This window comes from Histoplasma capsulatum (assembly GCF_000150115.1).
Source record: "Histoplasma capsulatum G186AR genomic scaffold supercont2.3, whole genome shotgun sequence".
In the NCBI taxonomy this organism is placed as follows: Eukaryota; Fungi; Ascomycota; class Eurotiomycetes; order Onygenales; family Ajellomycetaceae; genus Histoplasma; species Histoplasma capsulatum.
Genome location: NW_025544803.1, coordinates 2,450,076 through 2,465,087, shown reverse-complemented (window position 1 = coordinate 2,465,087; position 15,012 = coordinate 2,450,076). Strand labels below are relative to the sequence as shown.

Sequence of the window (15,012 nt, the reverse complement as noted above, 5' to 3'; positions counted from 1 at the left end):
GAAAAGTTTTGGCCGTTCAAAACAAAAGGGAGGGGAAAAGAACTCAAAAGGGAAATTATATACATTCAGTTCGAAAACAAGGACATAGTCATTTCACCACCCCGACCAAAAAGTGGGGAAAAAAGGGGGGGATCATAGTCGATGCAATTCATGATATGAACGATGATAAGAGAAAAACCGCAAGAGACACGTTTCCCATCAGGCTTCTATCCTATCCTATCCTATCCTCCACCGCCCATGAACTTCGGTTTCGGGTGTGGCGCACCACTGCATTGAAATACACAACATCGAACGACAAAGGAACGGGGGAGAGCTGTTTCAAGAAACGAAAGCCCCATCGAGGCCGCAAACGGATTCGTCGGGGAGAGCCTTCATTGCCATGGGGATTCTGGCCGCTTGAGCAGCCAGGTGCGAAAAAGGAAAAGGGAAAAGGGGAAAAGATGCGATCGGGAATGGGGTTGAAGAAAGGGAAGGAATGCGATGCGATGCGATGCGGTTCAACCGGCCGGAGGAAACAGCATCAAACCGTCACACGGCTAGCACTAGTATTTGAGAATGATGTACCTGCACGAGGAAAGGGGAGCGGGTTAGTGGTGGTGATGTCGCACATATTCATGGATAAATGGATATATCGGAGAGAACGAGCCAAGAGCCAAGAAACTTACAGCGCATGGATGATGCCGGGGATGTAGCCCAGGATGGTCAGACAGATGTTGATGAGAAGATCTGCGCCACAGCCGCGTTCAAGGAAGACGCCCAATGGAGGCAGGATGATGGCGAGGATGATTTTGCAGATGTCGCTGTATACGGGTTGGGCGGTGTATGTTAGCAGACAAGTAGATGTTCCAATTAATTAATTTTATTAAATTTATTGATATTTTCCATTTTTTTTCATAGCTGTGGGACAGGCAGAACTGTGGAGGAGGAAACACTCACGATGCGGTGAACGGCATGGTGGCGGGGCTGCTGGCAGACAGACAAGGATGCAACGGTGTGCGACGACGGCGATGAGTGATTTTTGTACTATTTCTGTTTCAACCTTCGCCTGCTGTGTTTCGCTGGGTCGTGGGAGGGGAAAAAAAAGAACTTGAGAAGCGTGGCGGAAGAAAAGAGGAAAACAGGGCGACGGGAGGAGGCAAAGTCCGCTATTTAAAGGAAACCGGGAAAGACAGCGCAGGAAGAAGGCAGCGGGATAGCCGAACAAGCCCTGGGCCCCAGCAATGACAAAGAGAACAAGGAATTTCTTTTTCTTCCAGGTCGACCTGCGAAAAATTGCGAAAAACTGCGCTTGGTGACAAACACCGTCGTCATCCTCTGCTAGTTGGCGCAGCCCTGCAAAGCCTCGATTCTGGCCGCAGATTACAGACTGTTCATTCATTCATTCCACGACGTGATTGGAGTTACTGGTATTCTACGGAGTACACCGTCTCTCTTGTAGCGCATACAAATGCAATGGTATATACCATCCCCCTGAGAACCTGATCATCCGACGTGGAGGCGACGATGATGGTGATGATGATGATGATGATGATATGCCTTGCCCCAGCCAACGTCATAGCGCCGCCACCGCCAGCGGTTGCTGCCGTGCGACGTTGCGTCGAGTCATCCGGCGACGGTGAAGGCGGATGCAGAACGGAGCGGAGCAGAGCAGAGCAGAGCAGAGCAGAGCAGAACTCGCTGACGAGAAAGGTTGAGGATCAATCGAGACTGTTGCCTGGCCTCGGCTTCTCTTCCGCTTCTGGAGTGTTTCGAATTCGAAGGAATAAAAACATGAATGGGTTCAACGTTTTCACTAGAGAAAGTACCAGTAACCACTAGTTAACTACACCTGAAGAGCCGCCACGATATAGTTCCTCCACAACCCCGCAAGTCGCCATATCTCGTAGTGATAGCTAATGAGTTGCACCTTGGTGTCTGATGACAAGCCCATCCCATCTATCGTCCACAAAACAGCTCGTCCAAGGTGTGTTGGTGTTGTTTGTGTCCCAGGAGAATTGCTCGCGATGTAGCTCGATTTGGGTTGATATCTTGTCGTTCATCTACAACCACCATCGCCATTGAACCCCCACTAGAATTCAATCTACAACTTATCGGTATCATCGATACTTTATATCACGGTCCAACAGGGCCACAAGTTCTAGTTAAATAGCAAAGATGACAAGATCTAAATATGCAAGACCGCCACGGCTTGGCACGAACGCTAACTAATCCCAGGCGTTGTCAAATCCAGCTACAGAACCGACTCCCTGGGTGCCACCACCCACAACTGCCTTGCGTTCCGCACAATCCATCTGCAAGAATCAGAGAACCCCTCCCACGCGTCTCCCCCTTTTACATGTCCACGCTCCTCCCACAATGCCTCTCTGGCCGAGCTGTGACTCCCCAGCGCTTGGGTGGCGGTAGCTCGTTGCTATATAAGGGTGCTGCCGCGGCGGTTTCGCGATTGGGCTTCTGCGTGCGGGGCGACAGCTACAGCTGCTGCTGCAGGAGCAGGAGCGGGAGCGGGAGCGGGAGCGGGAGTAGTGGGGTGCGGGGGATGTGGACACGGGTGAAACCGAGGGCGAGTGATCAAGCTCATACTCGTGGTCGTCGTTCTGGCTATGGATATGGACATGCGCTTCAGAAAAGGCGGGGTTTGTGTTCTGAGGCGCGGATGAATACGGGGGTGGATGCTAGGAGTGCTTCTTTGTTTATACGGGATCCGGCGCGGGTGGTCAGTCTATTTATTTTGTTTTTAAATTTTACTCTAAGAACGTCTTTAACTCTGGTGCGAATATAGCTGCCATCGGATATCATATCGAAATTACCGACCCTTCCGTGCAATGGCGACATTTCCTGCACGATCCCCGTCTTGCTCGTGACGCCCGCGTTCGCTTCTTGGATAGTTCAACCCCACTCGTTTCTATGTGAGTCGATTACGCACATTTTCCAGAATACGCCGCACGCGACGTCCAGTGGGGAGGAGGTCAGCTTCGTCTATTCCGTGGCAGCGGTTGTGGATAAACTGCCCCTTCCCAGCACAACATCAATTCCACCGGAAGGGGAAGGAGGCCGGGATGAACTAGCCGGGTGCGAAGGGGTATCTCTCTTCCTCGCGAACAGCGATGCTCTAGCCGCTAAGGTGGCCCACTCGCTACAAAGACGAGACATGTCTACTCCTGAAACGGAGCCTACGATATCCTACCTGTATCGCCAACTACCTGCGAAACATGCTTCCACGGCGGCAACCACCTTCGCCGAAGTTGGTGTTCGACTGGCCAACACCCTCTTCCTCAATGGCAAACCACGCACCATGCTTGCTTCGCGCTGGCGCTACAGCTCGCATCCCTCCCCAAACCCTACCTCAACTACCCTAACGCTAGACAAGGAATACAACCTCCTTAACTGCCGGATCGAAAGTGCAACGGAACCTCACACTGTCACTGCACGGTTGCCCCTCTACCCAGTTACGAGGCCTCGGGAGATAGTCACGAGCATGGGGAATATCATCAGCCAGCTCCGCCGCTGCAAGGACGACAGATCCAACTCGACGACGATCCACGCGTCGGCCGAGCTGGAGGAAGCGCTGCCAGCCTACCTCAAAGCAAACAACTTGCAGAACCAGCGAGTGGCCGTCTGGGCTTCAGTGCGGCCGGCTGCATCGCAGGCCGAACTTCTCGTTGCTTCAGGCACGTCTGTGTCTGCAGATGGAGATGTCAATCCCAACAGCAGCACCGGTGGGGCCAGTGCTGGATCTACTGTCGATCCGCTCGCCGCCATCAACGGCGGCACCAGACTCCACCGTGTCGTGAGCGGCGGAGGCGGGTGGGGTAAGAAGCAAGGGCTTCTATCTCTGGACCCTGAATACAGCTATCAGACCGGCGGAGGCGCGGCCGCCGCGGGCTTTGGGTGCGGTCGTCCCGTCCCCGAACTCTTCTTCGAAGAGATGGGTTCGGGCTCTTGTCCCGCGGCAAGGCGGGGTGGCGCGGATGCGGGAGGTGAGCTGATGGCGTACGCGTCCGATGAGGCCGGTCTGGGGTCGGTACGGTTCAAGGATGGGCGCCTCATGACTGATCTGTCGGAGATCGCGAAGGAGGGGAATGTGGTGCAGTTTCTGGTTGCCCCGTTGGATAGCCCGCGGGCGTCGGCGATAGTGGCAGAGAGGGATGAACCCGACGCTTTTGATGCCGGCCGTCGGGAAAAACAAACATCGCAAGTTTCGTTTGGGGTCATTCCTTCTTCTGATGCGAGTTGGCCGGAGGTCGGGGGGGAGGGAACACCTGATACTGGTAAGGACTTTGGTTCGGTTTTTCCAGGCCACGGCGACGGTGTAGTCCTGGTGGTGCCAAGCCATTTTGGAGCACTGTCAGAGAAGGGCCTAACCTATTCTGTATTTGATGCGGTAGTTTCTGACGGGGGACGCCGATGCCCTGGGCCACTGGTGCAGGGGACTAAAATCGATGTTCCCGGCTCGAGAATCATAGTTGGGTGTGTGGATGAGCAAGTCGCAGCGTAGAGTTGCGCATGGTCAAGCAGACTTTTGTGTACGATATCATAGAATATAAAGCCCAAGTGCATTTCCACGTATAATCTCTAGTTCACAGCATGACTACCCGCCTGTATAAGCTATCCATCGTATTCAATCTTTATACACAGCCAGCCCGCGAATACAGCACTCAACGGAGCGTATCATGTGACTCTCCACCACGTGATTTTGCACTAAGCCCTTCCCGGCAACCCCGGCCAGCCCCAGCCAAACGAACATTGAAGCCTCACAGCTCCAAACGTCAAACCAAACCTCCCACAAGCCCACGAAGAAACCCATCACCCCAAGCCCTGCTGCGAGACTCCCATTGCTATCCGGATCCCTTCATATATACCTATACCCGGGAGAACTCATTCCGCCAAACTCACAGTCACTCTCCCAAAATGTCTTCAGATCTTTGGTAAGCTGTCGTGTTATCTAGGTCCACTTCATCGATGCATACTGCACACCCAAGGGTGTTGGGTTTGAGATGCCTCAGCAATTAAGGTATCCTGCTTACTGTAGGCCATCATGCTAATCTTATCCATTTCCACTTCTAGTCCCGTTTACGCGGTATGTCCAACCATCTGTCCTCTATATCTTCACACCATGTTCCTTGCAGGACGCAGAGGGAAACCAGCGAAATTGGCTGTTTTGTTGAGACATCCTCAGCTCCCCATTGCCTGCCATGAACCCCTCAAATATATCACCACAAGATGCTAATAGTAGACCCGAAATCAAACCCCTATAGCCGTTTTTCGGTGTTATGGGCTGCGCTTGCGCCATCGTCTTCACATGCCTTGGTGCTGCCTATGGAACTGCCAAATCAGGTGTTGGTGTCTGCGCGACCTCCGTCCTGCGACCTGACCTGATGGTCAAAAGTAAGGTTTTCTATATCTTTGCGTGGAAAATTAATTTGTTGTTCTCTTCCCGAAAGAAGAATTTGCAGGAGCTATCTGCCAATATCAGGTGTTGAAGACATAACGGCAGATTCTACCACCCGGCGACACGATGTGCACTCTGCATTGACATGCTTTATATATATATATATATATATATATATATATATGCAAAATGTTTTTAGTGGCTAACTCATGCTTGTCATGCGGCTACAAACAGATATCGTCCCCATTGTCATGGCTGGTATCATTGCTATTTACGGATTGGTCGTGGCAGTGCTTATTGCCAATGATCTAAAACCCAAGATCTCGCTTTTTACTGGATTCATTCAACTGGGTGCTGGATTGTCCGTTGGGCTGTCCGGTTTGGCTGCTGGGTATGTTTCCCTAATCTGAATCAAGATAACCCTCTTGAAACCAAAGCTAGAAGCAGAAGTTGCAACTAATGATGTTTTGTTATAGTTTTGCCATTGGAATTGTTGGAGATGCGGGTATCAGAGGAACAGCTCAACAAAGCAGACTTTTCGTCGCGATGATCTTGATTCTCATTTTCGCTGAAGTGTTGGGTTTGTGATTTCTTCCTTGCTTGCTTCGTCCAACAGCCCCCCACCCTTGCCAATCTCTATTCATTGACCCTCCACACAACGTCATTTTCAAAAACCTCTTGTTCGTGGTCCTAACCATATGCGATTCAATACAGGTCTGTACGGCCTTATCGTGGCTCTCCTGATGAACTCACACTCCAAGCTTGATGCCGGGTGTTAAACGTTTGAACATTCCCATCCCCTCCGAACGGTGCAAAATATTCCTGGGGAATTGGACCTCTTTACCAAACCCAACCAGCGTTATATTAAGCCCAGATCAACCCGGGGTTATCGTATCTGATCGGAAACATCATGACCTCCAAAATTTGGATAAAGATATTTATTGCGAACCACATTGAATCTTGACAAATCAATCACCTTCAAAGGAGGAAATACAGAATAAAGTACAGTAAAAACACGCTAATTTTATCTACTCCACCCCTCCTCTTTCAATCTTTGCATCACCACATGTTTACGTCGGCTGTTCCCTCTCCCTGGTACATTTCTTCCAGTTTTCTGCTCCCTACTTTTATGATCCTTTCATTCTTTTCATTTGCTTTTGTATTTCTCCTGTTCCCCTGAATCTGCGGATGCTAGCTTAGTTTTTTTGCCTCAAATTTATGGAATATATATCTATCGTTGATCTGGATGGCTAGTCGGGTTTGTGAAAGGGGGCTCGGAATGTGAAAACTGAAACGTGTAATTATATATATCTTACATATCTTCTTCCTTCTTTCTTTCTTTCTTTCTTCTCCTCTTCGTCAGATGAATACATGGGAGAGGGGAGAGAAGAGTGTCGATCAAGGAGAATGGGAAGGGATGAATCATCGGATGCCTTAGTTTTATATTTTTGAGGTATGGGTATAAGTATCCCCCTTTTTAATTCCTATTTTTATTTTTACTTTTTTTTTTCATTCATTCTTTCATTCCTTTTCCCTCGACTATTTCATGGCACCTTTTTGTATTCCAAGGTGAGGGATGCCAGTTGTGGGATATGGGGGCTATGTTGTACTGTACATTGTATCCTTTCTGGTTCCCTCCCTTTCTTTCCGTCAAATCTTTTTTGGTAGCACCTGAGTGAATAGAGTTTTGTTTTGTTTGTTTTGTTCTGTTTTTGTTTTCGCGATTTTTGTGACCTTTGTGGAAGGAGACTCGCAATTGACCAGGCGGAATGACGGGGGGGTTGTGTAGTTTCGTGAATAAGGCATATTCGCATAACCGAGAGAATGTGTCTACATCGACTCCTGACCAGTCAGCGCCTCCAGTTTTTGCCACTTTCATTCGACTGTTTATAAGAGCATTCAGGCATTGAGAAACCCTTACCAATGCAGAAGAATGTACGGTTACTTACTTCCTTCATATTGGCACCAACAGTGACGACCTCCCGAAGACGCCCCTCCATCTGGAACGATGATTACCCAGAGACGCAGCGCCGAAAACACCGTTTCATGTACTCCGTAAGAGGAATGATTGGATATCACCAGCATTTGCAAGATTCAGTAACCTTTAGTACGCACCACGGGCCACAGTATTATGATTCATGAGACAATGGAGAAGTGTAGAATAGCAAATGAGAGAAGCTGCTTATACGGCTATGTGCAAAAAATCAATATGTCAAGATAAGCTGATATAGAAACCAATGAAGAAAGAATGTTCAATTTACCCACCTTTTTGAATGTCAATAGCCAGGGAGATTGTAACCCAGTGCATCTGCAGAAGCATTACAATGGCTCGGAGATTTAGTGATCTTATTTCATTTCTTTATCTTAGAATAATTCTTAAAAAAATATAATCTACTTCTTTACAAAAGAGACAGACATTATTGTTTATATAATACTGTTATTCATTTATAGTTAAGTCTTTTAACTTATTTAGATGTCATTGATTGTCTAAAAAGACATCACCAGAGAATTATTATGATTTCACATATAATGATAGATTCTCACTTCTAAGCATAGATATGTTGAGCACAGGTAACAGAAAGCCGGCCGGCCACCCCTTGGAGGGCTCCCACCCATACATTCTACTGCCTTAATTTAATATCTTATTTTCCTATTCGAATTCCTTCCGATATGTAACCTCGTATATCTTTATATAGCTCTATCGGTCGTAGAGTCGTAAGGACCTCCTCCTGAATAAGCAACGAGCTTCATCCTCGCCGCTACATGGCGATCTATATAGGCTAGAGTAGATGCTACCTAGTCATATATTGGTAGATCATATGTTGGGCGTAGCTCGAGTCATTGCATGTGACCATTAGCATCACGGGCCGGATCAAACTGGAACACACCAGAGAAGGGGCTGGAGAACACCAGGGCGGCCCAGCAGGAACACCAACAGATTGATTTATGTTTGATTGAACCAGAGTTATGCTTTAAACTAGAACAACAGATTGTATATGTATAAATATATCACAGCCAAGTGCGCATAGTTGCCGGAAAAACAATATTGAAAACATAACTATATGCTACGCCACAACCACGGACGACGGAAAAGGAGAAGCAACATGATGCAGGTGATAAAGGGAAGTGGGAGATGAGTTTGGCGGCGAAAATTGAGGAGAAAAAACAAGGAGAAGCCCAGATAAAACAGGCAAAAGTTCAAACTGGAACATCTCTGTTAAGGAAAAACAAGACCGGGGCAAAAGAAAATGGATTATTTTCATAACAATAATAATAGCAACAGTAACACAAACATGTTATTATGCTTTATCCAATTTCCGTCTCAGCGTCCTCGTCCTCCGCATTAGTTTTTTATGTTTATGCTTCTTCATTTTCAATTTACGCTGTCTCTTGACGCTGATGGCGTAGTAAACTTTCCGGCCCATTGAATGCGGCACACGATGCTGCTGTCGATGGCGGTTCATCTCCGGCTCTGATATTGAAAATAAGCCTCCCTGGTCTTGTATCACTTTTTCACCTTCGTAAACAGAGGATGAAGGGGCGTCTTTGTTATCAATGCGGACGAGCGGTGAGCTGTGGGCTTCGTAGGTCTTGCGGCCGTCGCCGTGAGTGGATTCGGTGATGGTAAGGAGGGTGGAGTAGCTTTGTTCCTTCACATCTTCTTGAAGTTCAGATTCAGCGGCTTCGGTGGTTTCAGCTTCTAGGGTGGCATCTTGTTCTCCGAAACTTTCCATAGGGACTGGCGGTGGCGGGGGGTTGAATGGTCGGAGCTTCTTTGCGAAATCCTGGATGGAGATGCGGAGGTCGTCCATTGGGAGGTCATCGGGGTTGCTGAAGTGATCGGAGTCCACAGTTTTGGCAGATCCCTGAGAGATAGCATTTCCTAAATTGTTGTTCCCTACAGGGTGATTAGATTGAGTGTTGGGTAATACCCCTTCGATAGAGTTGACTACTGAGGAGAGGGTATATATGACGTCGTTTGGCCGGGGTTTGGATGATTTCTTCGAAGAAAAAATGGCATCAAAAGCATCTGGGTTGGAATTTGATGGCACAGACGTTGTGACGGATATCGGTCGATGCGTCGAGAAGAAGGATGCTACATGGATATCTATAGCAAGGTATTATTATTAGAAAAAGAGTCATGTCATGCGCTCCAAAAAGCCAAACCACGTGACACGACTTTGGAGGGCGGTAAAAAGATGTTGCTCGCGGAAATGAGTCGAAACTTACCATGAGGGTGAAGATGCTGTGTAGAAGGAACACTGGGAAGGTTTAGAAAGGGCTCATTGTTTTTTGATTTAGCAGAGACATTGCTGCTATCTTTGCCACCTCGTCGTTTCGCCGGTTTCCCCTCGCGCTTCTCGGCACCTTCTTTGTTCGACGGGCTCACGCTCTTAGTGGGAGATTGTGACGAGGTATCAATGCCCCGGGAGCCGTCACTTGGGGGAACGGGAGGTTTAGAAGATGAGTATCGACGTTGGTGGCTACGGGATCTTGACAGGCGACCTACGGCGGTTGAGGGACGAGCGGGAGGTGGGAGCGTGATGACTGGGCTCGAGCGAGCAAGGAAACGAGCTGAGGAGGGGAACATGGTTGGTATCGTGGAATGCGGAATGCAGCCGCACGAGTTCAGCAATGGAGAACTCTTGTGCGAGTGCACAGTCGGCGGGAAGGGGGAGGAAGGGGAGGAACATCAGAGAATTGCAGCATTGTTGTGTCTTCAACATTTCAGTCCAAACCCCGTTTAGAGTTTTATTCCTAATTCGGACAAGCGCAATCACAGTGATTATATCATCAAACAACACGTGATTATACCCGCGAAGGAGATAACCGCGAGTGATATCTGCCAAACTTGGGTGCATATAGAGATGTACTACTATGTACGAATAGATTGGGAGGGGAGAACGAGAACAAGTAGTGGACATACATACTGAAGCGGGAATCCCCCCTATCTACAGCCCGTACTGAGGGGGGGGGATCCGGCTACTCTCCCCCATTCAACAGTGAAAATGAGAACATGTCAAATCGTCCAGCCATTTCATTGAGGTTCTTGCTCTTATTTGAATTCGCAATCATTCGGAGCCATTTCGGAGTCTCATTCTCTTTAAGGCCCTTGGCTATCTATATACATACACAGTACAGAAGTAATTTGAGAACACAACCAGGAGATACAAGGTGGGGTGAGCGAACGCTTCAATGCTGAAAGATAAAATCCTAACGTAGTGTTTTCCCTTCGTTTAGCATGGGTTGCCCGGCTCGCGTGCAACGGGAATCGCTCTCCAGTAATCCCTTTGCTCCGAAAATGTGAAAAACCAACATGCCATTCTCTCTCGAGGACTGAATTTCAAATCTGAGAAGTGTATCCGGCACGTGTTCGGTGTGGTTTGCTGTTTGATTAATGACCCGCATGATCATCAACATATCCGAATTTCTATCCTTATTGATGCAGGATGGTCGACAGGGGTTATCTGTGAACCAAATGAAGGAGAAGGGACAATATTTGTGCATAGAGCAGAGAAGAGAAAAAGAGGGAGCAACGGGTAAACGGAAAAGGAATACTTATATATGAACAGAACGGAGTAGGAAAAAAAATGGCAAAAAAAGAAGAAGAAAAGGAACCCAGTAAAGCATGAAGAAATCTCTCTAAGGCGGAAGGAAAATAACAAAAGATGAAACATAATATAAGACTGAAATTCAAGGCCATAGCCAGGTCATTTCCCAGGTATCTCATGCCCATTAAGGGTCCGCGAACGAAAGAAAAAAAAATGTTGGTAAGAACGCATGAAGCAGAAGAAAAGGTTATCCGCTCAAAAACCTATTCATCAAGGATATTGGGTGATCAAACTCGAAGCGTAATAGGCGTGTAGTGAGCAGGGTCAAGGGCAGACAAGAAAACCGGGAGGAAGAGAAGAGAAGAGAAGGGTATGAAGAAGAAGCGAAAATAGAAAAGCACACAAAAGCAAGGGCAAAACGAAAACATAGCGAAAATGGGGAAGGAAGATGTACATGCATGCGAAGGATATAGCTACAAGCTTCTGCCCCTGCTGGTCGTAGAAAATACAAACTAAAAACTAAAAATGAACCGTTGAGATGGAAACGAGGAAAATAGAAAAACACTTGTTAGAGCTTACACATGAATATGTAGCATTAGATAGTGGCTCCTTTGCCAAGACTACAGCCAACCGAAAAAAAAAAAAGTCAGAATCCATTTCGTTGGCCACGAAGCAGAATCAAATAGAAAGCAGACTTGAAGGGAGAAAATCGAAGGGAGGAGAAAGGGGGGTTTTATCGGACTTAAGGGTGATTTTGTAAGATTTCATTTTCGGTGGGGGAACGAAACATGATGTATCTGTGTAGAAAACGCCTGCCGCAGATTATTTTTATTTGGTGTTGCACCTACAGAATCAGGTTGTTAAGGTTCTTCTGGATAATCATGTCTTGTACTGAATCCATTGTGGCTTTTAGGAGGTTGGTGTCCGTTGCGTTCGTCTGGTGGATGTAGATTTCCCGTTCGGGGACTCGAGTGATACCGCGGAAGCGTTGTGCAAAGAATTTGACGGCCGGTTCAAAACTGCCTTCCGGGCCTTGATAATCTGGGAAGTGTTTGGAGACTGGAGATATAGCGATCTTTTCCTTGAAGAGATCTATTTTGTTGAGAAACAAGATCACCGGCTTCCGTTTGAACCACTCCCCGTTTACCAAGGATTCGAAAAGCATCATCGCCTCGTGCATTTGATTCTGCACGCGCAACACATATAATCTGTCAGTTCATGCTCGCACCGAAGATGCTTAAGACGATCACTGAGGTTTTCGAGCGTACCGCATTCTGATCTTCAACAAGACACTGGTCATAACCTGACATAGCAACCATGAATAAAAGACATTGCACTCCCTCGAAGCAATGAATCCACTTTTTCCGTTCTGATCGTTGACCTCCAACGTCCATCATTCGGAAATTTATTTGGCCCAATTCAAATAAAGTTTCTGTGATACCGGTAGTTCGGAGTCGGGAATGGAGCATGTCTTGGTTATTGGGTAGCCACCCAGGGGTAAACACGCGCTCGAGAGATTTGAAATAGCTGTGAAATAAATCGCAACATTAGGTTTTACATTTTCTCGAGATCTGCCAAGACCAAGTTCTCGAATGTGCTTACTATTGAAGATTATCATGGAGTGCAAATTCGTGACCTCGGGAAACGGCTTTTTGTACACCTTTATCTAGCCACAATTTTTGCATAGCACCCTTGATGCTGAGGTCACTGAAAGCCTCGTCCGAATCTACATCCGGATCTGTCGTACTCAATAGCTCGGCGAGAGGCTACAAGACATTTTATGTAAGCAAGCAGCACAGTTGTGGTATCCGAACAGCTGAATTCAAGGTGAAGCACATGCCTTTGTCTCTTCGTTCTCGAAGTCAATTTGTTCCGTTTTCATGATATCCAACAGGACTTTGAACGCAACCACCATGTTAGAGTAAATGACAGCCCGATTTTGTCGTCGTTCGTCTTCTGGGAAGCCGCCTGAGTGGATAATTCGCATTTGCTTAATAATGGTTGACTTGCCGGATTCACCAGCGCCTAAAGTTAGAAATATCAAAACATGTCAATTCTGTCGACGGATTGCATAGATGATAGATAAATAGACCCATCACCTGGGTGGCAAAGCGGATTTGTCTGACGAACCAAGAAGGAGAATCTTCACTGTCCGATCTTGAACCTTTTTGTCCATCCGGATCATCTTATCGATTACAGCGGTTTGCCTCACTGCTACCCTCTCATCTGGGTCGACAGGGGTGGAGCTTCCGCAACCCATGATTTGGTTGCGAAAAGCGCGAATCTTACCTATAAAAAAAGTGATTAGCCGGTAAAACAAAGAAATGGAATCACGACCTCGTCTAGCTCCCGAATAGATGGGCGGTAGAGAAGGTAGTCCGTGTAGAGTCTGAATCGCCGGTTTCCGGAATTTATGGAGTCATAGATCCCCTTAGAATGAACACTATAGGTGATGCGGAATGGGTGGCGAAAAGAAGGAGCAAAGGACTAAGACATCACCGGTAGAGTTGTACATGGCTCATACTTACGACCAAGTAATTGGATCTTCTATGATGCACAGTCTATCCAGACCCGGCTCAGTTAGAATGCAATGTATGCCAGGTATAAGGTAAAAAACCCCAAGCCCACGCGTGAGCACGGGGAACCGAAACACTGTCCCATTTTGGGCCCGTAGCTAAGGGGAGAACAGTAGGGAGGAAGCACGTACTGGAAATAAGAGAGCAGATACAGAATTCCCGAAGAAATCGGAAACGATAATAGGGCAGAATCCAAGTGGCACAAGAGCTATGGCGTGTATCTATTCGTGGGGTAACCAAGTGCCTTTGGTACGACAACGGGCTTCCGCCCACGCCTCCGATACCCCGGTGGAAACGGCTTGAGCAGTCAAAGCGGGCTTTGGGAACCCGAAAACAATACTATGTAGTTGACAGCCCTGGGCCGAGCCTAGCATATGCCTGTGCTCAGTGTTATGATGTGTCCGTTCTACACAGGTAATTGAATAGGGCAAGATAGGAACCCAGAACGACGGGAGATAGGGACTTGTTTGAGAACAAGGGGTTTTTTTTTTCTTTGCGGGGTTCAAGTAACGTTTAACGTCGGACGAAATGTGTGATGGACTATGGCCGTTATATTGCTGATTGGAACCGGCTGGATGCTGTGTTAGGAACTGTTGCTGGAGAGGAAGCCAACTCACGGGGGGTTTGGTATTGGATTGGATCGCAACGGAGATTTACGGCGGAGATGGGCAAGAGAAAAGCGAGCAACGTCTGGATGTTTTGCCAGAAGAATGCGGATTGCGCAACACAAGACCATTCACGCAGCACCGGGTCTCAACCACGACACAGTGAATTGGAGCGAGAGAAAGGAGGAGAGTTGTCGCTGGGAGGAAGCCTGTGTGATGATAGCGAAGAAATGCCAATTGCACCGGCTTGCCATTGTGTCCCGGCGGATTTGGTGTTAGTGTCAGCCGCGCATGGGGGAAGCATCAGGCCGAAGTGGGCTCTGGCCTGCCTTGGCTCCCCGCCAGAGTCCATCCCAGCCATGCGAAATCTCCCATCCGCGAAGGTCAGCGGGTCAGCGGGCTGGAGCTGGAGCCGGGGCCGGATCATCGTCACGGCTGCGAGCTATTATTCCGTGTTAAAGACCGGTCTGTGTCTAGAGATGTCCCATCCCTCCTTTGAATCCTGCTGTCCTACGTTTCCAACGTTGACATATAAGCTTGCAGCGTTTATCTGTTGTCTGGACCAGGCCTGACACCCTCCCTGGTGGCGTGGACGGGAAGAAACCGTGGCACGTTGCTTCTGGAGCCGTGGTTTTTGGGTGGGAATGGCTGCTGAGCGCTTAAAGAATTTAAGATTCCCCGTCAAGCCACCGCCCATTAATTCTCATGGCACCATTGCCTGAGAGAACGGCCAGCAATTGGCTCGGCAGAATACTATGATCTTAGTTGCATTAGTCGTCCGGCCCGCTAATCCAGCCCTGGAAGCATCCGAGAACATTTGCAACTTGCAAGGGCATGTAAAATCCATACTGCCCGTATCAAAACAGCAACGACCAGCAGCTCGAACGAAA

General features: G+C 48.0%; 6 protein-coding genes across 6 annotated transcripts; 2 read left to right on the top strand and 4 right to left on the bottom strand.

Annotated features, from left to right (window-relative positions):
- Positions 1–45: 45 nt before the first annotated feature.
- On the bottom strand, positions 46–1,098 carry HCBG_02987 (plasma membrane proteolipid 3; the record flags this gene model as incomplete). Its single annotated transcript, XM_045430036.1, has 3 exons — positions 46–564; positions 666–800; positions 937–1,098. 3 exons carry the CDS (start codon positions 951–953, stop codon positions 543–545), a joined length of 174 nt encoding a protein of 57 aa, XP_045289931.1.
- A 302-nt stretch (positions 1,099–1,400) lies between these two features.
- HCBG_02986 (uncharacterized protein) lies at positions 1,401–1,930 on the bottom strand (the record flags this gene model as incomplete). Its single annotated transcript, XM_045430035.1, has 2 exons — positions 1,401–1,677; positions 1,827–1,930. 2 exons carry the CDS (start codon positions 1,928–1,930, stop codon positions 1,401–1,403), a joined length of 381 nt encoding a protein of 126 aa, XP_045289930.1.
- Positions 1,931–2,335: 405 nt separating this feature from the next.
- HCBG_02985 (vacuolar ATP synthase proteolipid subunit) lies at positions 2,336–6,887 on the top strand (the record flags this gene model as incomplete). The annotated part of the gene is made up of 9 exons (XM_045430034.1): positions 2,336–2,713; positions 2,780–4,467; positions 4,727–4,925; positions 4,947–5,011; positions 5,065–5,077; positions 5,256–5,385; positions 5,624–5,780; positions 5,866–5,969; positions 6,104–6,887. The coding sequence occupies 9 exons, from the start codon at positions 2,336–2,338 to the stop codon at positions 6,166–6,168; spliced, it is 2,799 nt and encodes a 932-aa protein (XP_045289929.1).
- A 1,801-nt stretch (positions 6,888–8,688) lies between these two features.
- Positions 8,689–10,057, bottom strand: HCBG_02984 (DUF1713 domain-containing protein; the record flags this gene model as incomplete). The annotated part of the gene is made up of 2 exons (XM_045430033.1): positions 8,689–9,497; positions 9,620–10,057. The coding sequence occupies 2 exons, from the start codon at positions 9,978–9,980 to the stop codon at positions 8,689–8,691; spliced, it is 1,170 nt and encodes a 389-aa protein (XP_045289928.1).
- Positions 10,058–11,785: 1,728 nt separating this feature from the next.
- On the bottom strand, positions 11,786–13,456 carry HCBG_02983 (small G-protein GPA2; the record flags this gene model as incomplete). Its single annotated transcript, XM_045430032.1, has 6 exons — positions 11,786–12,127; positions 12,210–12,468; positions 12,544–12,707; positions 12,839–12,966; positions 13,072–13,230; positions 13,441–13,456. 6 exons carry the CDS (start codon positions 13,454–13,456, stop codon positions 11,786–11,788), a joined length of 1,068 nt encoding a protein of 355 aa, XP_045289927.1.
- Positions 13,457–14,052: 596 nt separating this feature from the next.
- HCBG_02982 (uncharacterized protein) lies at positions 14,053–14,694 on the top strand (the record flags this gene model as incomplete). The annotated part of the gene is made up of 1 exon (XM_045430031.1): positions 14,053–14,694. The coding sequence occupies one exon, from the start codon at positions 14,053–14,055 to the stop codon at positions 14,692–14,694; it is 642 nt and encodes a 213-aa protein (XP_045289926.1).
- Between the last annotated feature and the right edge of the window lie 318 nt (positions 14,695–15,012).